The sequence below is a fragment of the Lineus longissimus genome, chromosome 15, assembly GCF_910592395.1.
Source record: "Lineus longissimus chromosome 15, tnLinLong1.2, whole genome shotgun sequence".
In the NCBI taxonomy this organism is placed as follows: Eukaryota; Metazoa; Nemertea; class Pilidiophora; order Heteronemertea; family Lineidae; genus Lineus; species Lineus longissimus.
In genome coordinates this window covers 5297727-5318174 of record NC_088322.1, presented here as the reverse complement: position 1 = coordinate 5318174, position 20448 = coordinate 5297727, and the positions used below count along the sequence as shown (strand labels likewise).

The window sequence follows — 20448 nt, the reverse complement described above, 5'->3', positions numbered from 1 at the left end:
ATATTACCCTAATATCATCACTTAAAATTTGCCCGCTACCTACATCTTGGTTCATGGAGCGAGAGCAGAGCATTGCACGTCAACACCATCAGCGAGGAACTTGGGGAAAGAGTCTCCAAAGCTTTGATTAGTCTCCATTTACTGGCTGCGACAGCACAAGTGCATTTAATGGCCAAGGAAAAGTAAAGACATTGAGAGAGTCGTCAACACTTCTTTTCTTGGCACGTAAGCGGTTAATCCTGCACTTAATGCTCGTGGGAAGCAAATATATGTGGAATAAATTCTACGTCAACACCATCAGCGAGGAACTTGGGGAAAGAGTCTCCAAAGCTTTGATAAGTCTCCATTTACTGGCTGCGGCAGCACAAGTGCATTTAATGGCCAAAGTAAAGACATTGAGAGAGCAGAACATTGCACGTTAACACTTCTTTTCTTGGCACGTAAGGGATTAATCCTGCACTTAATGCTCGTGGGAAGCAAATATATGTGGAATAAAATACCAAACAGAATTAATTTCAACAGGTTTGAACACTTACTAAAGGACATTTAGATTTTTAAAATATATAACCTTGATTTTGGCCCGTAGGGGGTCAATGTGAACCCTCATATTACCCTAATATCATCACTTAAAATTTGCCCGCTACCTACATCTTGGTTCATGGAGCGAGAGCAGAACATTGCACGTCAACACCATCAGCGAGGAACTTGGGGAAAGAGTCTCCAAAGCTTTTATTAGTCTCCATTTACTGGCTGCGACAGCACAAGTGCATTTAATGGCCAAGGAAAAGTAAAGACATTGAGAGAGCAGAACATTGCACGTCAACACTTCTTTTCTTGGCACGTAAGGGGTTAATCCTGCACTTAATGCTCGTGGGAAGCAAATATATGTGGAATAAATTGCACGTCAACACGCAAGGAACTTGGGGAAAGAGTCTCCAAAGCTTTGATTAGTCTCCATTTACTGACTGCGACAGCACAAGTGCATTTAATGGCGAAGGAAAAGTAAAGACATTGAGAGAGCAGAACATAGCACGTCAACACTTCTTTTCTTGGCACGTAAGCGGTTAATCCTGCACTTAATGCTCGTGCGAAGCAAATATATGTGGAATAAATTCTTGAACATACCAAAGAGAATTAATTTCAACAGGTTTGAACACTCACTAAAGGACATTTAGATTTTTTAAATATATAACCTTGATTTTGGCCCGTAGGGGGTTAATGTGCACCCTCATATTACCCTAATATCATCACTTAAAATTTGCCCGCTACCTACATCTTGGTTCATGGAGCGAGAGCAGAACATTGCACGTCAACACCATCAGCGAGGAACTTGGGGAAAGAGTCTCCAAAGCTTTGATTAGTCTCCATTTACTGGCTGCGACAGCACAAGTGCATTTAATAGCCAAGGAAAAGTAAAGACATTGAGAGAGCAGAACATTGCACGTCAACACTTCTTTTCTTGGCACGTAAGGGGTTAATCCTGCACTTAATGCTCGTGGGAAGCAAATATATGTGGAATAAATTCTTGAACATACCAAACAGAATTAATTTCAACAGGTTTGAACACTTTCTAAAGGACATTTAGATTTTTTAAATATATAACCTTGATTTTGGCCCGTAGGGGGTTAATGTGCACCCTCAGATTACCCTAATATCATCACTTAAAATTTGCCCGCTACCTACATCTTGGTTCATGGAGCGAGAGCAGAACATTGCACGTCAACACCATCAGCGAGGAACTTGGGGAAAGAGTCTCCAAAGCTTTGATTAGTCTCCATTTACTGGCTGCGACAGCACAAGTGCATTTAATGGCCAAGGAAAAGTAAAGACATTGAGAGAGCAGAACAGTGCACGTCAACACTTCTTTTCTTGGCACGTAAGGGGTTAATCCTGCACTTAATGCTCGTGGGAAGCAAATATATGTGGAATAAATTGCACGTCAACACGCAAGGAACTTGGGGAAAGAGTCTCCAAAGCTTTGATTAGTCTCCATTTACTGGCTGCGACAGCACAAGTGCATTTAATGGCCAAGGAAAAGTAAAGACATTGAGAGAGCAGAACATTGCACGTCAACACTTCTTTTCTTGGCACGTAAGGGATTAATCCTGCACTTAATGCTCGTGGGAAGCAAATATATGTGGAATAAAATACCAAACAGAATTAATTTCAACAGGTTTGAACACTTACTAAAGGACATTTAGATTTTTTAAATATATAACCTTGATTTTGGCCCGTAGGGGGTCAATGTGAACCGTCATATTACCCTAATATCATCACTTAAAATTTGCCCGCTACCTACATCTTGGTTCATGGAGCGAGAGCAGAACATTGCACGTCAACACCATCAGCGAGGAACTTGGGGAAAGAGTCTCCAAAGCTTTTATTAGTCTCCATTTACTGGCTGCGACAGCACAAGTGCATTTAATGGCCAAGGAAAAGTAAAGACATTGAGAGAGCAGAACATTGCACGTCAACACTTCTTTTCTTGGCACGTAAGGGGTTAATCCTGCACTTAATGCTCGTGGGAAGCAAATATATGTGGAATAAATTGCACGTCAACACGCAAGGAACTTGGGGAAAGAGTCTCCAAAGCTTTGATTAGTCTCCATTTACTGACTGCGACAGCACAAGTGCATTTAATGGCGAAGGAAAAGTAAAGACATTGAGAGAGCAGAACATAGCACGTCAACACTTCTTTTCTTGGCACGTAAGCGGTTAATCCTGCACTTAATGCTCGTGCGAAGCAAATATATGTGGAATAAATTCTTGAACATACCAAAGAGAATTATGCTCGTGCGAAGCAAATATATGTGGAATAAATTCTTGAACATACCAAAGAGAATTAATTTCAACAGGTTTGAACACTCACTAAAGGACATTTAGATTTTTTAAATATATAACCTTGATTTTGGCCCGTAGGGGGTTAATGTGCACCCTCAGATTACCCTAATATCATCACTTAAAATTTGCCCGCTACCTACATCTTGGTTCATGGAGCGAGAGCAGAACATTGCACGTCAACACCATCAGCGAGGAACTTGGGGAAAGAGTCTCCAAAGCTTTGATTAGTCTCCATTTACTGGCTGCGACAGCACAAGTGCATTTAATGGCCAAGGAAAAGTAAAGACATTGAGAGAGCAGAACATTGCACGTCAACACTTCTTTTCTTGGCACGTAAGGGGTTAATCCTGCACTTAATGCTCGTGGGAGCAAATATATGTGGAATAAATTGCACGTCAACACGCAAGGAACTTGGGGAAAGAGTCTCCAAAGCTTTGATTAGTCTCCATTTACTGGCTGCGACAGCACAAGTGCATTTAATGGCGAAGGAAAAGTAAAGACATTGAGAGAGCAGAACATAGCACGTCAACACTTCTTTTCTTGGCATGTAAGGGGTTAATCCTGCACTTAATGCTTGTGGGAAGCAAATATATGTGGAATAAATTCTTGAACATACCAATAAGAATTAATTTCAACAGGTTTGAACACTTACTAAAGGACATTTAGATTTTTTAAATATATAACCTTGATTTTGGCCCGTAGGGGGTTAATGTGCACCCTCATATTACCCTACATCTTGGTTCATGGAGCGAGAGCAGAATATTGCACGTCAACACCATCAGCGAGGAACTTGGGGAAAGAGTCTCCAAAGCTTTGATTAGTCTCCATTTACTGGCTGCGACAGCACAAGTGCATTTAATGGCCAAGGAAAAGTAAAGACATTGAGAGAGCAGAACATTGCACGTCAACACTTCTTTTCTTGGCATGTAAGGGGTTAATCCTGCACTTAATGCTCGTGGGAAGCAAATATATGTGGAATAAATTGCACGTCAACACGCAAGGAACTTGGGGAAAGAGTCTCCAAAGCTTTGATTAGTCTCCATTTACTGGCTGCGACAGCACAAGTGCATTTAATGGCGAAGGAAAAGTAAAGACATTGAGAGAGCAGAACATTGCACGTCAACACTTCTTTTCTTGGCACGTAAGGGGTTAATCCTGCACTTAATGCTCGTGGGAAGCAAATATATGTGGACATTAAGATGCATGCGGTGCAATCTCACAGGAACCAGTCGATGTCAACATCCTGTTGAGTTATAAATAGCATGCGGTGCAATCTCACAGGAACCTGTCGATGTCAACATCCTGTTGAGTTATAAATAGCATGCGGTGCAATCTCACAGGAACCAGTCGATGTCAACATCCTGTTGAGTTATAAATAGCATGCGGTGCAATCTCACAGGAACCAGTCGATGTCAACATCCTGTTGAGTTATAAATAGCATGCGGTGCAATCTGCACAGGAACCAGTCGATGTCAACATCCTGTTGAGCTATAAATAGCATGCGGTGCAATCTCACAGGAACCAGTCGATGTCAACATCCTGTTCAGTTATAAATAGCATGCGGTGCAATCTGCACAGGAACCAGTCGATGTCAACATCCTGTTGAGCTATAAATAGCATGCGGTGCAATCTCACAGGAACCAGTCGATGTCAACATCCTGTTGAGTTATAAATAGCATGTGGTGCAATCTCACAAGAACCAGTCGATGTCAACATCCTGTTGAGTTATAAATAGCATGCGGTGCAATCTGCACAGGAACCAGTCGATGTCAACATCCTGTTGAGTTATAAATAGCATGCGGTGCAATCTGCACAGGAACCAGTCGATGTCAACATCCTGTTCAGTTATAAATAGCATGCGGTGCAATCTCACAGGAACCAGTCGATGTCAACATCCTGTTCAGTTATAAATAGCATGCGGTGCAATCTGCACAGGAACCAGTCGATGTCAACATCCTGTTCAGTTATAAATAGCATGCGGTGCAATCTCACAGGAACCAGTCGATGTCAACATCCTGTTGAGTTATAAATAGCATGCGGTGCAATCTGCACAGGAACCAGTCGATGTCAACATCCTGTTCAGTTATAAATAGCATGCGGTGCAATCTCACAGGAACCAGTCGATGTCAACATCCTGTTGAGTTATAAATAGCATGCGGTGCAATCTCACAGGAACCAGTCGATGTCAACATCCTGTTGAGTTATAAATAGCATGCGGTGCAATCTGCACAGGAACCAGTCGATGTCAACATCCTGTTCAGTTATAAATAGCATGCGGTGCAATCTCACAGGAACCAGTCGATGTCAACATCCTGTTGAGTTATAAATAGCATGCGGTGCAATCTCACAGGAACCAGTCGATGTCAACATCCTGTTGAGTTATAAATAGCATGCGGTGCAATCTGCACAGGAACCAGTCGATGTCAACATCCTGTTCAGTTATAAATAGCATGCGGTGCAATCTCACAGGAACCAGTCGATGTCCTGAATGACATAATTGGACCCCCGAATGGTCTTCTCTTTTGTTGTGGCAAAGACGTGGCAAGTTCAAAAGTTCTGTGGATTTAACTCCAAGTGTCTTTTGCAGTCCACACAACATTTTGCCTTGCGTTCTCAAAGGCGTCTTGTGTAATGAGTAAAAAATGTGCAGGAAAACTAATGTCTGATTGAATAATCCGGTTATATGCATAAACAGACCCTGATCCCTGCTGAGCTTGGGTCTACCCCCACGAGATAATCTCCGACATAAGCTTTTCTTCATGTTTATAACTTATCAAGAACTACCCAACACAGGTGCCCAGCACAGCACATTTTGATTGACTGTCAAGGAGATACTGTCCTCCCATATTAGGATGGATGGCTTGAAAAAAAAAGAAAATATGTCTAAAAGTGTAAAACAGGCCACATTGTTAACCATGACCATAGAAGCCCGGGCAGAAAAATTGGGGGCCCGAACACCTATGGCCACAATCAACAATCCTGGGCACTCATGCACCCGCAAGCGGGCACAAGGCACCACCGAAATCCGAAACGACAATGATCAGTTGCCACAACGGACGTCAGCAGTGCAGGCAATAGGAATAGGGTTCGTAACTGCCTTATATGTGGTGCAAAATTTGCCCCCATTAGTTTCATGGTTTGACCTACTTCACTCAGCACTCAGAAATCATTCAACATTCAACTTCATAATTCATCAGAATTAATTCTTTTCAAAGATGCTGTATTTCAATGAGTACTTTCATACCTCTAATGCATTTAGTTTTCTCAAAATTGCATCCGGATAATATTTATTTGTGAGAAAAGTGGAATTTTTTTATAGGAAGTGATATTTAATGTACCCCAGCGCCTCCGCCGGACAAGGACATAACCAGGCAGAGAATTACAAAGAAACACTTCAACACTGAGCAAAACCGAGGGGGTATTCCTACTGAATAAAATACTCATGACAAAACAAAACAACAACATATTCCTACCTCAATCCCATATATCTTTGGTGTGTAATCCATCAAGAAAGTTAAAGAATATCGAAACGTGTAGTGATGCCAGTCTCGAACAATGCTCGAACCCGCAACGCACTGATTGGGAAGTGTGGTTAGAGCAAGACTATTAATAGCTGGCAGCACAGTCATGCTGGTACTATTACTGTAAACGTCGTGACTTTGGCATGTATATATGTAATAAGATTGACTGTTGTTCTTCTTTCGTGTTCAAGAGCAATAAACCCATTAAAAAATTATTAAATCCCCCCAACTTTGTGTCACGTGCTTTTGTTTATAAATAAACAGCGCCACCCATCGATGACCTTTGTCTTTGGTGCTGTGCAAACAAGGTGACATTTTCCGCAAATAATTTTCTGCGCAATTCAATCCGTCCAAGATGTCACAAGGAGATAGTTATCATCTCAAGTTTGGCCCCGATGCGGGGGCACACACGTTGATGCCTATCTGGAATACAGAAGGTAGGTTTTGATTGACTTGAAATCTGCTGCTGTCAGTGATGTCTGTTTTTCTACAGTGTGTGCCCAAAAAATCATCTGGATCTGAGTGGATAATAGGCCTACAGGGTGTGTCATCAAAAATGCCACTAAATTATGTTCAATGGAGCGAGTTCAATACTGTGACTGTCTCCAAGTGAAACAAACAAAACACTTTTCCAAGATTGTGACTGTCTCCATTCCAAAGGACACCAGCAAACCCTCGTCCAGATTGTGACTGTCTCCAAGAACACTCCTCCAAGATTGTGACGATTTACTAAAATCACAGGTCACAGCGATTGAAAATCACTCGTTTGCTGGATGTTTTCTTTTAACTTCCGTACCATCCCAATCACATACCTTTTCAGAATTGATGATGGGGGTGTCATGATGTCACCTGAGGACTTTGAAGACGACCAGAGAAGAGTTCTGCCAATGGTAGGCATAGAACTTTTCTGGTTTTCATTTATATCATCTAAGAACTCGATGTAAACAATAAAAAGAAAAACATGTATTTATTAGCAAGTTTAATGTTTTGAACATTACCCAGTTAACAGTATCTCACTTCTCAGTTTACAGCAGTCAATCTGTCGGACTGCCAACCTTTCGTTCCAGTTCAGCACTGGCCTTAAGGAAGCAAAATTTATCTGCTCTCGAAGTCAAATTGTATATCACAACATATTTTTATTTGGGTGTTATAATTTCAGCATCAAAAGAACCGCCTGTATGTCAGCTGGTATTCTCCACCGACTGGTATCGACTGCAAGCTGGTTGGCCCAGAGATGCCATGCTTCTGTACTCACAGATTTGTAGTCTGACTTAGAATCAAACTGGTGACCTCAGACGTAACAGTCTTATCTACTGCGCCACTCCGCCACTCCCAGATATCCTGAAAAGTCCAAGATGACAGAAGTGTAACCAAAATGACAGAAGTGTAACCTTCTCTTCCAGATATAAGCAACACAAAACAGACTTTGAAACGCCCCATCCTTCAGCTGTGCAAAGTCCGTGGCTGCCGCTGTAACTCGTACAGCTACGTCCCGCTGAATGACTCTGAACCAATCAGGTGCGGCTGTAAACATTACTCGGACGAACATTCGGAGATGAATCTCATGAAGTGCAAGAAGTGTAAGTTGAACAAGTCTTCAATTTCATAATTTCATGTACATGTCCCGATAACCCTACACATGGATTCACGATGGACTTCTCTTTCCTGGCTAAAGGCCGAGTCAGTTGGCACCCAAATGTTCAACATACAAGGTCACCGAATCTCAGCACATTCTTTACTCAAGGGAAAACTTTAATCTTTCTCAGTGACGTCGTGATTCTTTCTGTGTCGCCACGCTGATGTGTGTGTAGGAATATCCACGTGTGTGATTATGTTCAGGGCGAAGTCTCTATTTGCAATATTGGTGAGTTCCCATTTTATTTTAAATGCCATTGCTGGTAGCTGAACTGTTGTACTCGATCTTGGTTTGATCAAGGTATTTGATTGGAACTATTGGTCTTTTCATGACAGAGAGTGAAAATGTGAGATTTCCCTAATTTTGTAGTTTGTCCACCGTAGTGTTGGTGGCAGCGCCTGAATAGAGAAATAGAGGGGTCCCTCGATGTATGTCCTCATAAGTTTAGAACCTTCTAGCTCAAATGGAAATGAAACGTGCCACCTATCATCGCTCTAGCTACAACCATTAGCTTCAAAAAGGCAAAAAACCAATTTCCAAGATGGCCGCCTGGAGGTCAGAGAAAGAAGGTCATATCGTGAAAAAGAAAAATACGTCTGGGCATATTGCCCAAAGTTTTAGCCAATTGCCCTAGCAGTGACGAACGATGATGGACACCGACGGACGCCACGGTATTGTATAAGCTTCCGAGAGGTGAGCTAAAAAGGTAAAAGTAAGTATACAAAAAAACCTGATGGAGTCCTGAGCTTGAAGAATTATGGAAACTGTGCAAAGTAGCTGAGAAGAGGCATCTCCGATGTAAAGGAAATCAAGACTTGAAGCAAGCACTCGGAACATTGTACAAAGACGATCGAGTAAGATTTAATAAATACCTCCGCAATCCAATTGTGCATTTCATAGCAGGCATCTAGAAAATATTGAACAGTTACAAACAGGCAATCCGCGAGTATTCTGGCAAGAAATTAGAAAGTTAGGCTTAGGAAAAGAAAGGCAGGAAACAGAAGCAGTTCACATGGAGAATGGTACAATATCGCAGAGTAGAACGGATATTATGTATACATGGGTAAACGACTTTGAAAAATTGTATAACGGTAACCGCACCCCATGATAATCCGGACACCGACGACGTGGCATTTATTGATCCCAGCGTAACACACCAATAACAATGAAATGGTCCAGGGACCATGTGCTCACCTCGGGTAATGTAATGCATGTCATTTGCAGTGGATGGGGAGAACAGTTTCTGGCTAGTTTCAGCAGTTTTGATTCCATTGAATAATGTTATTCTTCTCAGCTCAATGGCAAAGAGAATATGACCGGTACCATCTAAGTATAGCATTTTGGTTATAAAGTTGACTGAATTTCAGGGTTATTGAAGAGTTGTTGAATATGAATATATATGTTGAATATATGAATAGCTTGATTCTTTCCGGATAAGAATATGCATGTTTTGCAGTATGTGATTGACACTGAACGTGATTATTATGCTAAGTATGACACAATTTGAGCAGATTATCATAGGACATATGATATTTCTAGATGGTCGTTCCAGTCTTTCCTTTTGAGGAAACCAGTGTTGTCGGGTATCAGGAGACTTGTAGGAGGCTGCAGTTTTATCATATGTTAAAAAAAGGCTGTCAGGGCAATGTCAACCTTACCTTAAGGTCTCATTAGGGAGTTTGTTTTTTTATTCATGTGCGCCCCCCCCCCCCCTCACCGTAGTTCCTAAAATCATTGATTTCTCGGTCCTTACAGTATGTCAGTGTTGATTCAGCAGTTGTTTTGGCAAAGACATGTTTTTTTGGAGTTTCTGAAACGTAGAGCGCTACTCAATAGGCGGCTAACAAGAAACTACGCATATATACTGTTGCCGACGTATGTGTACACTGGACTTGGGATGTGCGTCGGCCCCGTGTTGAAATGCCGTCCAGTGCCAGTTGGTGCGTTTTTCGCTGATTTGTGCAAAATTCAACATATCTCAAAAGTTCAATGGTTGACCCTCGATTTTTTTTGATTTTTGTGTAGCGTAAGCAACTGTCTTTCATGGGAGAATGGTCTCTGTAAGAATTATTCAGGAAGAAATGTATAATACTTGGGGTTTTTCGTGATTGTCCGGCCCAATTGGCAATATTGCCATTTGGGATGGTGAACAGAGCTAGAAGCAAATGCGACGCTTATGATTTATTTAAAGAAATAAAATGCCCGATTTAACATCCTGCAGAATCAGGGGAATTGGGCGTTTCCAGTGATATACGACACAAATGGGTTGTCCTCATGCATTCACTTTGGAAACGCATTTTAAAATAGATGTTACGTCCTGTTAATGGGGCACGTCATCATCACGTACATTTGGGAAAAACTCCCTAACGAGACCTAATCTGGCACACAAATGTCATGAAACGTTCGGGAAATATGGAAAATGTTCTGCTTATTAGCCCGCCTGTCAGGTGAGCTAATACGATACCGCGGCGTCTGGCGTCCGTCGTCGTCGTCCGTCGTTAACTTTTGACAAAATCGTGGCACGTTTCTTAACCGCTTGACCCAGAAAGTTCATACTTGGTGTGTGGGTACCCCTAGGCAAGACCTTCCTTCAGAATGAAAATCAGCGCAATTTGACTGCTGGTCTGCCATATAGGGGGTGCTCTTTGAAAACCTATTTTTGTCATTTTGAAGCTTATGGTTAAAGCTAGAGCGATGAAAATTTTATGGTGGGTGTATCTAATAAAGGTACATCACATCACACGGGTTTTTGATTTGACCTTCATTTCAAGGTCACAGAGGTCGAACTCTAAAATTTCTTTGATCATGGCACGTTTTTAGCTCAGCTGACAAGCTGAGCTATTCATATGAGTAAATGGTAGAATGATTGTCCGTCTGTCGGTCTGTCTGTCTGTCTGTTAAACAGGCACGTTTCAAAACTATGGTGGATAGGCGATAGATTTTCCCTCTGAGGCGTTGAGACCCTTCAGGACTCCTGAATAGACCAAATGTGGGTCCGGCAGGATGAGCGGTTTGGCCACTAGGTGGCACGGAGCGAAATGTTCCAAAAACTTTTCCAGCAGCTGATTTCTCCTAATTCTTTAAGTTGGGGATCATGAATCAAATCTAATCTTATAGAGCAAAGCTTTCTCTTTCATTATCAATAGGCGTGGTTCATGAATTTCTCACCAGGTGGTGTTACTGGCACAATTTAGTGAGCACCCCCCAAGAAGAGCATTTTAAATTTCGCGCGAGTTATCCCACGTGCAGCGAACGTCACGTCTCGGAGTCTGCGCAGTTCAGACGTAAGGAGACCATGCCATGGAATAGATCGCGTTCTGTCAATTCGGAGGTAAGTTCTCATTAAATGCACAATTTCATAGGCGATAATATTTGGCTGCTTGTGTTATTGCATGTTGATGACATTAGGGAAGGCTTGGATTGTTTAATTGGATGTGATTAATTTGAAATAGTTCGTTGACGATCGTTGAAAAACGATCTGCGAAATGCAGCTTGGTCTGAGAAACGATGTCAAAGTCCGGCTTTAAGTCATGGATTACTCAACAAATAACTCTTGTCACATAGCAGAACTAATGTGAATAAACAAGACAATAATAAACATCGTTCTGATATCATCGGGTAAGGTTGCGAATGTACATAAACAGTGTAATTGAGGATCGACTCCGGCGATTTGAAATGTCAACAAACAATAAATGCGATAGCTGATACACACTGACACATGCACACTGTACATAGCACAATGCTTCAAACGAAGCCGATTCATCACTCTTATCACAATGTATTCTCAATGAACTTCCTTGATCATTCGGCCCTAGCGCCTTATCAGTTGTTGTTGGCCTTGTATTTGATATAAAACTTGGCTAGCTTAGCTATCTATCAAAATTAAAATGTTATCTCCTCATCATGTTTTGCAGGAATGATCTGCACTACACTACTGGCATACTGCAGCTGCATTTGAACATATTTGGTGACCACATCACAGATGACCAAGACTAGAGAGAGGATCGAGCTATGACTTTGCACATCCCATCGACTTCGGTGTTCACCAGTGCAATCATCAGAAGAGCCAGTCTATTTTAGTATTCAAGTATTTCATTCTGTAATACTTACCTCAAAATTGACTAAATAAAGAAAACCGCATGTGGCAGTTGGGTAAAAAAATCAAGTCTATCTGGCCAGAGTCCTCTATTAAAACATGTGTACATTACGTATACATTGTTGTGCATAGGTTTTGGTAAAAAAAGTACTCATTGGACCAATCAATCTGCACAAAATTTTATATGTGTCAAGAAGAACCCTTTGCCAATAGCATAATAAAGTTTTAAAAAATTCCAATACCGATTGCCTGAGAAAAAAAGATTTCCGTACACCATATCCATCAAAATGTCACTGGCGCATTGATATGGCCCTGTCAAAGTACAAGTTCTAAACTGACCAGTGAGACCACATTTTCTTAAATATATTATCAAAAAGCATATTTCTGTGATGGCCTGACTCTGTACATTAAGAATCAACCACAGATTGAGAATTAATTCCACTTTGGTCCATCCCAGCCATGTATTTACCACAACTTAACATTTTGATAAGCTCTATGTGACTGTGCCACACTTCCGGTCGTGGATGAATACAGGTCTCTGCCCTAGTAGGCCAGAGTCCTCTATTAAAACATGTGTACATTACGTGTACATTGTTGTGCATAGGTTTTGGTAAAAAAAGTACTCATTGGACCAATCAATCTGCACAAAATTTTATATGTGTCAAGAAGAACCCTTTGCCAATAGCATAATAAAGTTTTAAAAAATTCCAATACCGATTGCCTGAGAAAAAACGATTTCCGTACACCGTATCCATCAAAACGTCACTGGCGCATTGATATGGCCCTGTCAAAGTACAAGTTCTAAACTGACCAGTGAGACCACATTTTCTTAAATATATTATCAAAAAGCATATTTCTGTGATGGCCTGACTCTGTACATTAAGAATCAACCACAGATTGAGAATTAATTCCACTTTGGTCCATCCCAGCCATGTATTTACCACAACTTGACATTTTGATAAGCTCTATGTGACTGTGCCACACTTCCGGTCGTGGATGAATACAGGTCTCTGCCCATCTGTTTAAAGTTTTTACTTGCTATCAACATTTCAATGGTGGCATTCTGCTAAGGTTTGTAAGAGTTTCACTTGACTTAAGCAGGGTGTACACTAGTAAAATATTAGCAACATTTTACCAACATTTTTACAACAATTTTGCAACAAGCCCTTCAAGGCCCTGTGTACACTAGCAACAAAATTGCAACAAATTAGCAACATTTTTACAACATGTTGGTAAATTGTTGCAAACTTTTTAGTGGGAACAAAGGGAAATAGGTATTTTGGAGGGAAAATGGATGATTCCAAGGAGAGAAGATGTGTTTTGAGTGCTTCTGCAGCAATTTTAGCTGTCATTGTTGAGAGACTGAAGAGGCGGCGAAATAACCAAAGAGAATATGGACCAGGCCCTGGATCAAAAGGGTGGATCATGGGGCATACCACTGCCTGTTAAAGGAGTTGCGGCTGACTGACAAGCCGTCATACAAAAACTTCCTGCGAATGGATGAAACTTCTAGAAAAGGTTTCATCACCCTACGAAGCAAGACACTCACTTGAGAGTTGCTATACCTGCTTCTTGTTCAAGTCACATGACCTCAGGTAGATCACATGACGCAAATCCTATTTCTGATTGGCTGAAGAGTTTGCAACATTTTTACAACATGCAACAAAGAATTGCATTGCATTTAATTTGCAACAATTTTACAACAATTTTACAACAATTTTACAACATGTTGTAAATGTAAGACGCGTTTTGCTCTGTACACACTACGCAACATTTGTTGCAACTGGAAATGTTGTAAAAATGTTGCTAATATTTTACTAGTGTACACAGGCCTTTAGGCAATAATAGAGTTGGGTAGAGCATTTTGTTAATGTTACCCTTTTAGTTAGGGAAACTGGTGCCTTCTGCATTAGGTGGACCCTACTTGCTCATCTGTCAGACCAGCCAGTCGGCAGTAGAGTTTAAGGTCCAGTCTGCGAGATTTACCCATTTCTACCCAGCCAAAAGCGGGTGATTGGGCTAGTCTCTCCATGTGATTCAATTCGCATGGATTCTTGTGTCCTGTGCTGAAAGGCTCCCTCCACAAGGGCAGACTACATCCGGTGGCACTAAAATATGGAAGAAAGACAGAAGACGACCAATTTGCGAAAAGGATCATCATCATCATCATCATGGTAACAGCTGAGGATGAATCATGTTGCTGTGTGTAGAATTGATGGTCCAATATAGGTTAGGTTATCTGTTTGCGCACACATTGCAAGGGTGGAGCTTGCTTGAAGTAGATTGCGCCAGTCTACCGTAATTCACTGTTACACATCCAGAAGCTAATATCCTCAGGCTTTGAGTCCTTAGTTTAGTAGAGTTTGACGAGTAATGTAATATATACAAACAACGCAGCAACAACTTAGCTGAGCGCCAGGCCCTTGGGCCTCTTGTTTTGCTATTGGTCATGGACTCTCTAAATTTGATATGTAGACACCTATTGGGCATCTCTACATGTTGACACAGATTTAGGTCAGTGTGACCTACTATTCAGGTATAAGTAGGTCGAGGTTGAAAAAGCCCATTTCTTTATTCCAGCAGATCGAAGTTTGAAATGAAGTTTAAGAGGTCGGCCTGATATAGAGGTTTCGATATTAAATAGATTAATTTCGTTTCATATCACTAGGTGGCGGTATTGTGCAAAAATGTCAGTTGGCGCATTGCCAGCAGTTTTGAATTTCGCGGTTCGAGGCAATCCGTCGGGGTATCCCAGATGCGCAGTGTTGTACTGCGCCACTAGATCTGCATACTATGGAAGACAGCCATTTTATGAATTATGTATGGAAGACAGCCATTTTATGAATTTGAAGCGAGACGAAGAAGGAATTAAATCACCTTGAATCAGTGCTAAAACTTAATCATCCGCTCTTCGGATGAGGTCGTATGTGTTGATTACATTCTTGTGATTGGTTTGAGATTATTAGTTTGTCCTCATTGCCGGTTGTTTTAGAAAATTTTGACTGTGATTGGAAGGTAAAATGAGAAACTTGTCACACTGTTCTTCGGCTTGGAATGGGGATAGTCAATGCAGAGCCAGTTGGTACAAGCTGCCTTGCGAATCGGGGTGGCGTAATAATACTGTGAAAGAACAATAAAATGATGAATTGTAGCAGTGTGTGTCAGAAATTATGTGATTTCCATTGCATTTGACGATCCCAAAGTTTCGAGAGTATGGCAAAATGGCGGCTGCCGTCAGTGGAGATTAGCGTCAAGCCGGAACCTTTCGTTACAATGTGGGCTTTTAAACACAAGTTAATGGTTTATAATCACCCAGACGCTACTCATTAGGTAAACCTCTACTAAAAACACTTGCTTTAATTTTTGTAAACATGTCACGAGTGCTTAAAAAGAACCATATTGAGATTGCTGGAAGTTCTACATTCTTCTATCTGTTCACCCACAAACATTATTGTGAGTGTTCTCTAAAACACCTAAATAAACCAAAAATCTTTCTTCCGTATACCACCAAACATAACCCCAACCAATCAATTTCACCAAAGACTTTTCGAAATTTGGATAATTTTGATGACTTTGAAGCGTTTTTATGCGCCGATTTTTCTGATTTGCTTTCAAATCTCCGGCAAGATTCGGTCAATCTGTCAATCACACGTACATTAGCATAAGCTCCGCCCCGTAATGGTGACATCATATCCTCATGCATCATGGCGACGGTATCTCTTTGCCGAAGTGGGGGATCCCCCGAAGTGGCGAGCTGTCGAGTATTTTGAGCAAAGAACGACGGTTGAATGTAGGAATAAAATAAAGGAATAGCCTTAAATGCTTATCGATGATCCATCCTGCCCATCTGAAAAGGTTAGGGTGTTGTTTAAATGCTATTGAGCATGTGATTTTTAAAAAGCGCGAGCGTGTTTGTCCGGAAATCATCCGCGAAACGGAATAGACTTCAATCCTCCATACGTGTACTGTGTGGGCCCGTGGGGGCTATCAAATTTGCTTGTCTATAAAAAAGGATTTAATTGAATTGTCATCTCAAAACAAAACGTAGTACAGTAGACCTCACCTTAGTCGAACCTATTGGGACCATAGATTTTTCTTCGACTTACACAAAGTCTACTTAGGTGATGATTATTCAAAAGAAAAGCATGAAATTTGCTTCAACTTAATCAGATCTCGGCATATGCAAGTTCAACTTTGGCAAGGTTGACTGTATCTTCAATTTTCATGACACGGCATACCTTTTCAAATGACAACTCAATTATTCCTAAATGGACCAAAGCAGCTGTGCCTGCCATGAAAACCACCATCACTAGCCAATTCTGAGGAAAACCAGATGCTGCTACTATGTTAGTCCTATGGACAACTCCAAAATACAGAAGTACTTGATTTAATCCCACAAAGCAACTACCTTCTTTGCTCTTCTACCCAGGTGCCTCCCTACCTCACAACTTCCATTGTACATCTTCACACCTCCCTCAACCCTAATTAGTGGGGACCATTCAATTTGCTGCCAAGCAAATTCATAGTTCTAGTTGTGATCGTTTTTCGTCGCTGTAGAAATGTACACAGTCAGAGTCAGTCAGTGTGTCAACAGTGATGATAAGTAAATGTCACAGACTGCCCTTTTGGGTTGCTGTGCAAAAACTATTGGGCCGATTTCTTCAAAGTTTGGTTTTTAGCTCACCTCTTAGCAGCGGTGAGCTTATCCCATACCGTGGCGTCCGTCGTCCGTCGTCGTCGTCGTCGTCGTCGTCGTCGTCGTCGTCGTCGTCGTCGTCGTCGTCGTCGTCGTCGTCGTCCGTCGTCCGTTAGCATGGCACGTTTCGTAACTGTTAGAGCTATTGAGTTGAAACTTGGTACACATGTACCCTTATGTAATGACACCTTGGAGACCAAGTTTCGGTCCGATTCGTTTCATGGTTTGGCCACCAGGGGGCCAAACGTTAAAAGTGAAAATATGCAATATCTCCCTTAATAGTAGTCGGGAAATTTTGAAAAAAATATGGTAGGTACTTCTAGCAAATGTGAATCATATATCCTCCGGGTTTTTGATTTGACCTCCTTTTCAAGGTCACAGAGGTCAAATGGTGTAAATTGGCCGTTAGGATGTAACGATGGCACGTTTCTAAACTGCAATGACTATTGATACCAAATTTGGTACACATTTACCCCTTAGTCAGGTGATCTCAGGGACCGAAGTTTGGTCCAATATGATTCACCACTTGACCACCAGGGGGCAAAATCCAAAAACCTTAAAAATTTGATTATTCCTTAACTTCTTGCCCGATTGCCACCAATTTGATATCATGGGTACATCTAACTACCATACAGTATATGTCACACAGGTTTTTAATTTGACCTTCTTGTCAAGGTCACAGAGGTCAAATGGCGTAAATTCGCTGTCAGGCCGTAACTATGGCACGTTTCTTAACTGCAATGACTATTGATCACAAATTAAGTACACATGTACCCCTTGGTCAGGTGATCTCAGGTACCGAAGTTTGGTGCGATCTGATTTGCCGTTTGGCCTCCAGGGGGGGGGCCAAATCCGAAATTCTTCAAAATGCCATTATTCCTAGTAATGACTTGCCCGATTGGCACCAATTTTATATCATAGGTACATCTGATTCTAACAACCATTCAATGTGTCACCCGGGTCTTCTTTGATTTGACCTACTTTTCAAGGTCACAGAGGTCGAATGTACTGTAAATTGGCCATGTTGGGGAAATTGTAATTGCTTGGACCTACATCAAACCTAACACTACATGACACAATACCATGCTCTTTATCCATCTTTCCTCCACATGAGGTGAGCACAATGGCCCTGGCCATTTCATTCTTGAATCTAATTTCGGGACCCAACACAATTTCCAGGTTGGAGATTTGCAAATTATAAAGAAAAAAATTGTCAACTTTAGAGCCCTTTGGCCATTTTGGGGGAATCTGGAGGGCCCGATTTTTTTTGATGGATAGTTCTAAATGAAACTTGGCAGCTTTAAAGATACACACGAAAAAAAATTAACCTGAACATTTCAGCAAAATGCATCCAGAAATAAGCAGTACAGAGGAGAAAATGTCAAAATCAATACACTACGTCAATGTACACCAATACATACAAAAAAAATTATTTCGTAACCATGGTTACTGAAATATGAAAATCCTCTTGGGTCAATTTGGCACTATTTCGAGATTCTGCAATGATAAGTTGTCATTCGACTAGCGATATTACACTACTGGCGATGAAAGTCGGTCGGCGATGGCGCTCGTCGCGACCGATCACACTCATTTTAGTTATACAGAGCCAAAATGACCGAATTCGACAAACTGAGACCACAATTTCAAGATTCTGTGATGATAAGTTGTCATTCGATAGCGATATTACACTACTGGCAATGAAAGTTGGTCGGCGATGGTGCTCGTCGCGACCGATCACGCTCATTTTGGTTATACAGAGTTGAGATGACCGATTGGACAAACTGACACCACAATTTCGAGACTCTGTGATGATAAGTTGTCATTCGACTAGCGATATTGCACTACTGGCGATGAAAATCGGTCGGCGATGGCGCTTGTCGCGACCGATCTTGTTCATTATGGTTATACAGGGCCGAAATGACGAATTCGACAAACTGAGACTACAATTTCAAGATTCTGCGATGATAAGTTGTCATTCGATAGCGATATTACACTACTGGCAATGAAAGTTGGTCGGCGATGGTGCTCGTCACGACCGATCACGCTCATTTTGGTTATACAGAGTCGAGATGACCGACTGGACAAACTGAGACCGCAATTTCGAGATTCTGTAATGATGAGTTGTCATTCGACTAGCGTTATTACACTACTGGCGATGAAAGTCGGTTGGCGATAGCGCTCGTCGCGACTGATCCCGCTCATTTTGGTTATACAGAGTCGAGATGACCGATTGGACAAACTGACACCACAATTTCGAGACTCTGTGATGATAAGTTGTCATTCGACTAGCGATATTGCACTACTGGCGATGAAAGTCGGTTGGCGATGGCGCTCGTCGCGACCGATCACGCTCATTTTGGTTAAACCGAGTCAAGATGGCTGATTCAACAAACTGAGACCACAATTTCGAGATTCTGCGATAATCAGTTGTCATCCGACAAGCGATATTACACAACTGGCGATGAAAGTCGGTTGGCGATGGTGCTCGTCGCGACTGATCATGCTTATTTTGGTTATACAGAGTCGAGATGACCGATTGGACAAACTGAGACCGCAATTTCGAGATTCTGTGATGATAAGTTGTCATTCGACTAGCGATATTACACTACTGGCGATGAAAGTCGGTTGGCGATGGCGCTCGTCGCGACTGATCCCGCTCATTTTAGTTATACAGAGTCGAGATGACCGATTGGACAAACTGAGACCACAATTTCGAGACTCTGTGATGATAAGTTGTCATTCGACTAGCGATATCACACTACTGGCGATGAAAGTCGGTTGGCAATGGCGCTCTTCGTGACTGATCCCGCTCAATTTGGTTATACAGAGTCGAGATGACCGATTGGACAAAATGAGAGCACAAATTTGAGATTCTGCAATGTTAAGTTGTCATTTGACTAACGATATAAGACTACTGGCGATGATGGTCGGTCGGCGAGCCGAGATGACCAATTCAACAAATTGAGACCAGAGTTTCGAGATTCTGCGATGATTAGTGGTCATTGGACTAACGATATAAGACTATAGGCGATGATGGTCGGTCGGCGATGGCGCTCGTCGCGACCGATCACACTCATTTTGGTTATGCAGAGTCGAGATGCCCGATTGAACAAACTGAGACCACAATTTCAAGATTCTGCAATTATAAGTTGTCATTCGACTAGCGATATTACACTACTGCGATGAAAGTCGGTCGGCGATGGCGCTCGTCGCGATCGATCACGCTCATTTTGCTTATACAGGGCCGAGATGACCAATTCGACAAACTGAGAGCACAATTTCGAGATTCTGTGATGATAAGTTGTCATTCGATAGCGATATTGCACTACTGGCGATGAAAGTTCGTCGGCGATGGTGCTCCTCACGACCGATCACGCTCACTTTGGATATGCAGAGTCGTGATGACCGATGGTAAAACTGAAAAGGCAATTTCAAGATTCTGCGATGATAAGTTATATTCGATAGCGATATTGCACTACTGGCGATGAAAGTCGGTTGGCGATGGCGCTCGTCGTGACCGATCACGCTCATTTTGGTTATACAGAGTCAAGATGGCTGATTCAACAAACTGAGAGCACAATTTCGAGATTCTGCGATAATAAGTTGTCATCCGACTAGCGATATTACACTACTGGCGATGAAAGTCGGTTGGCGATGC

The 20448-nt window shown here is 41.8% G+C and overlaps 1 protein-coding gene across 2 annotated transcripts; it reads left to right on the top strand.

Moving 5' to 3' along the window:
* The first annotated feature begins 6655 nt into the window (after positions 1-6655).
* On the top strand, positions 6656-15427 carry LOC135499766 (uncharacterized). 2 transcript variants are annotated; one of them, XM_064790716.1, is made up of 4 exons: positions 6656-6799; positions 7766-7942; positions 11145-11329; positions 11913-15427. In XM_064790716.1, the coding sequence occupies exons 1-4, from the start codon at positions 6718-6720 to the stop codon at positions 11916-11918; spliced, it is 450 nt and encodes a 149-aa protein (XP_064646786.1). In that variant the 5' UTR covers positions 6656-6717; the 3' UTR covers positions 11919-15427. The 2 variants fall into 2 exon arrangements, 1 of the variants encoding a protein (XP_064646786.1); XR_010449336.1 differs by lacking the exons at positions 11145-11329; positions 11913-15427 and adding an exon at positions 7183-7252 and having other exon boundaries at positions 7766-11127.
* The last annotated feature ends 5021 nt before the right edge of the window (positions 15428-20448 follow it).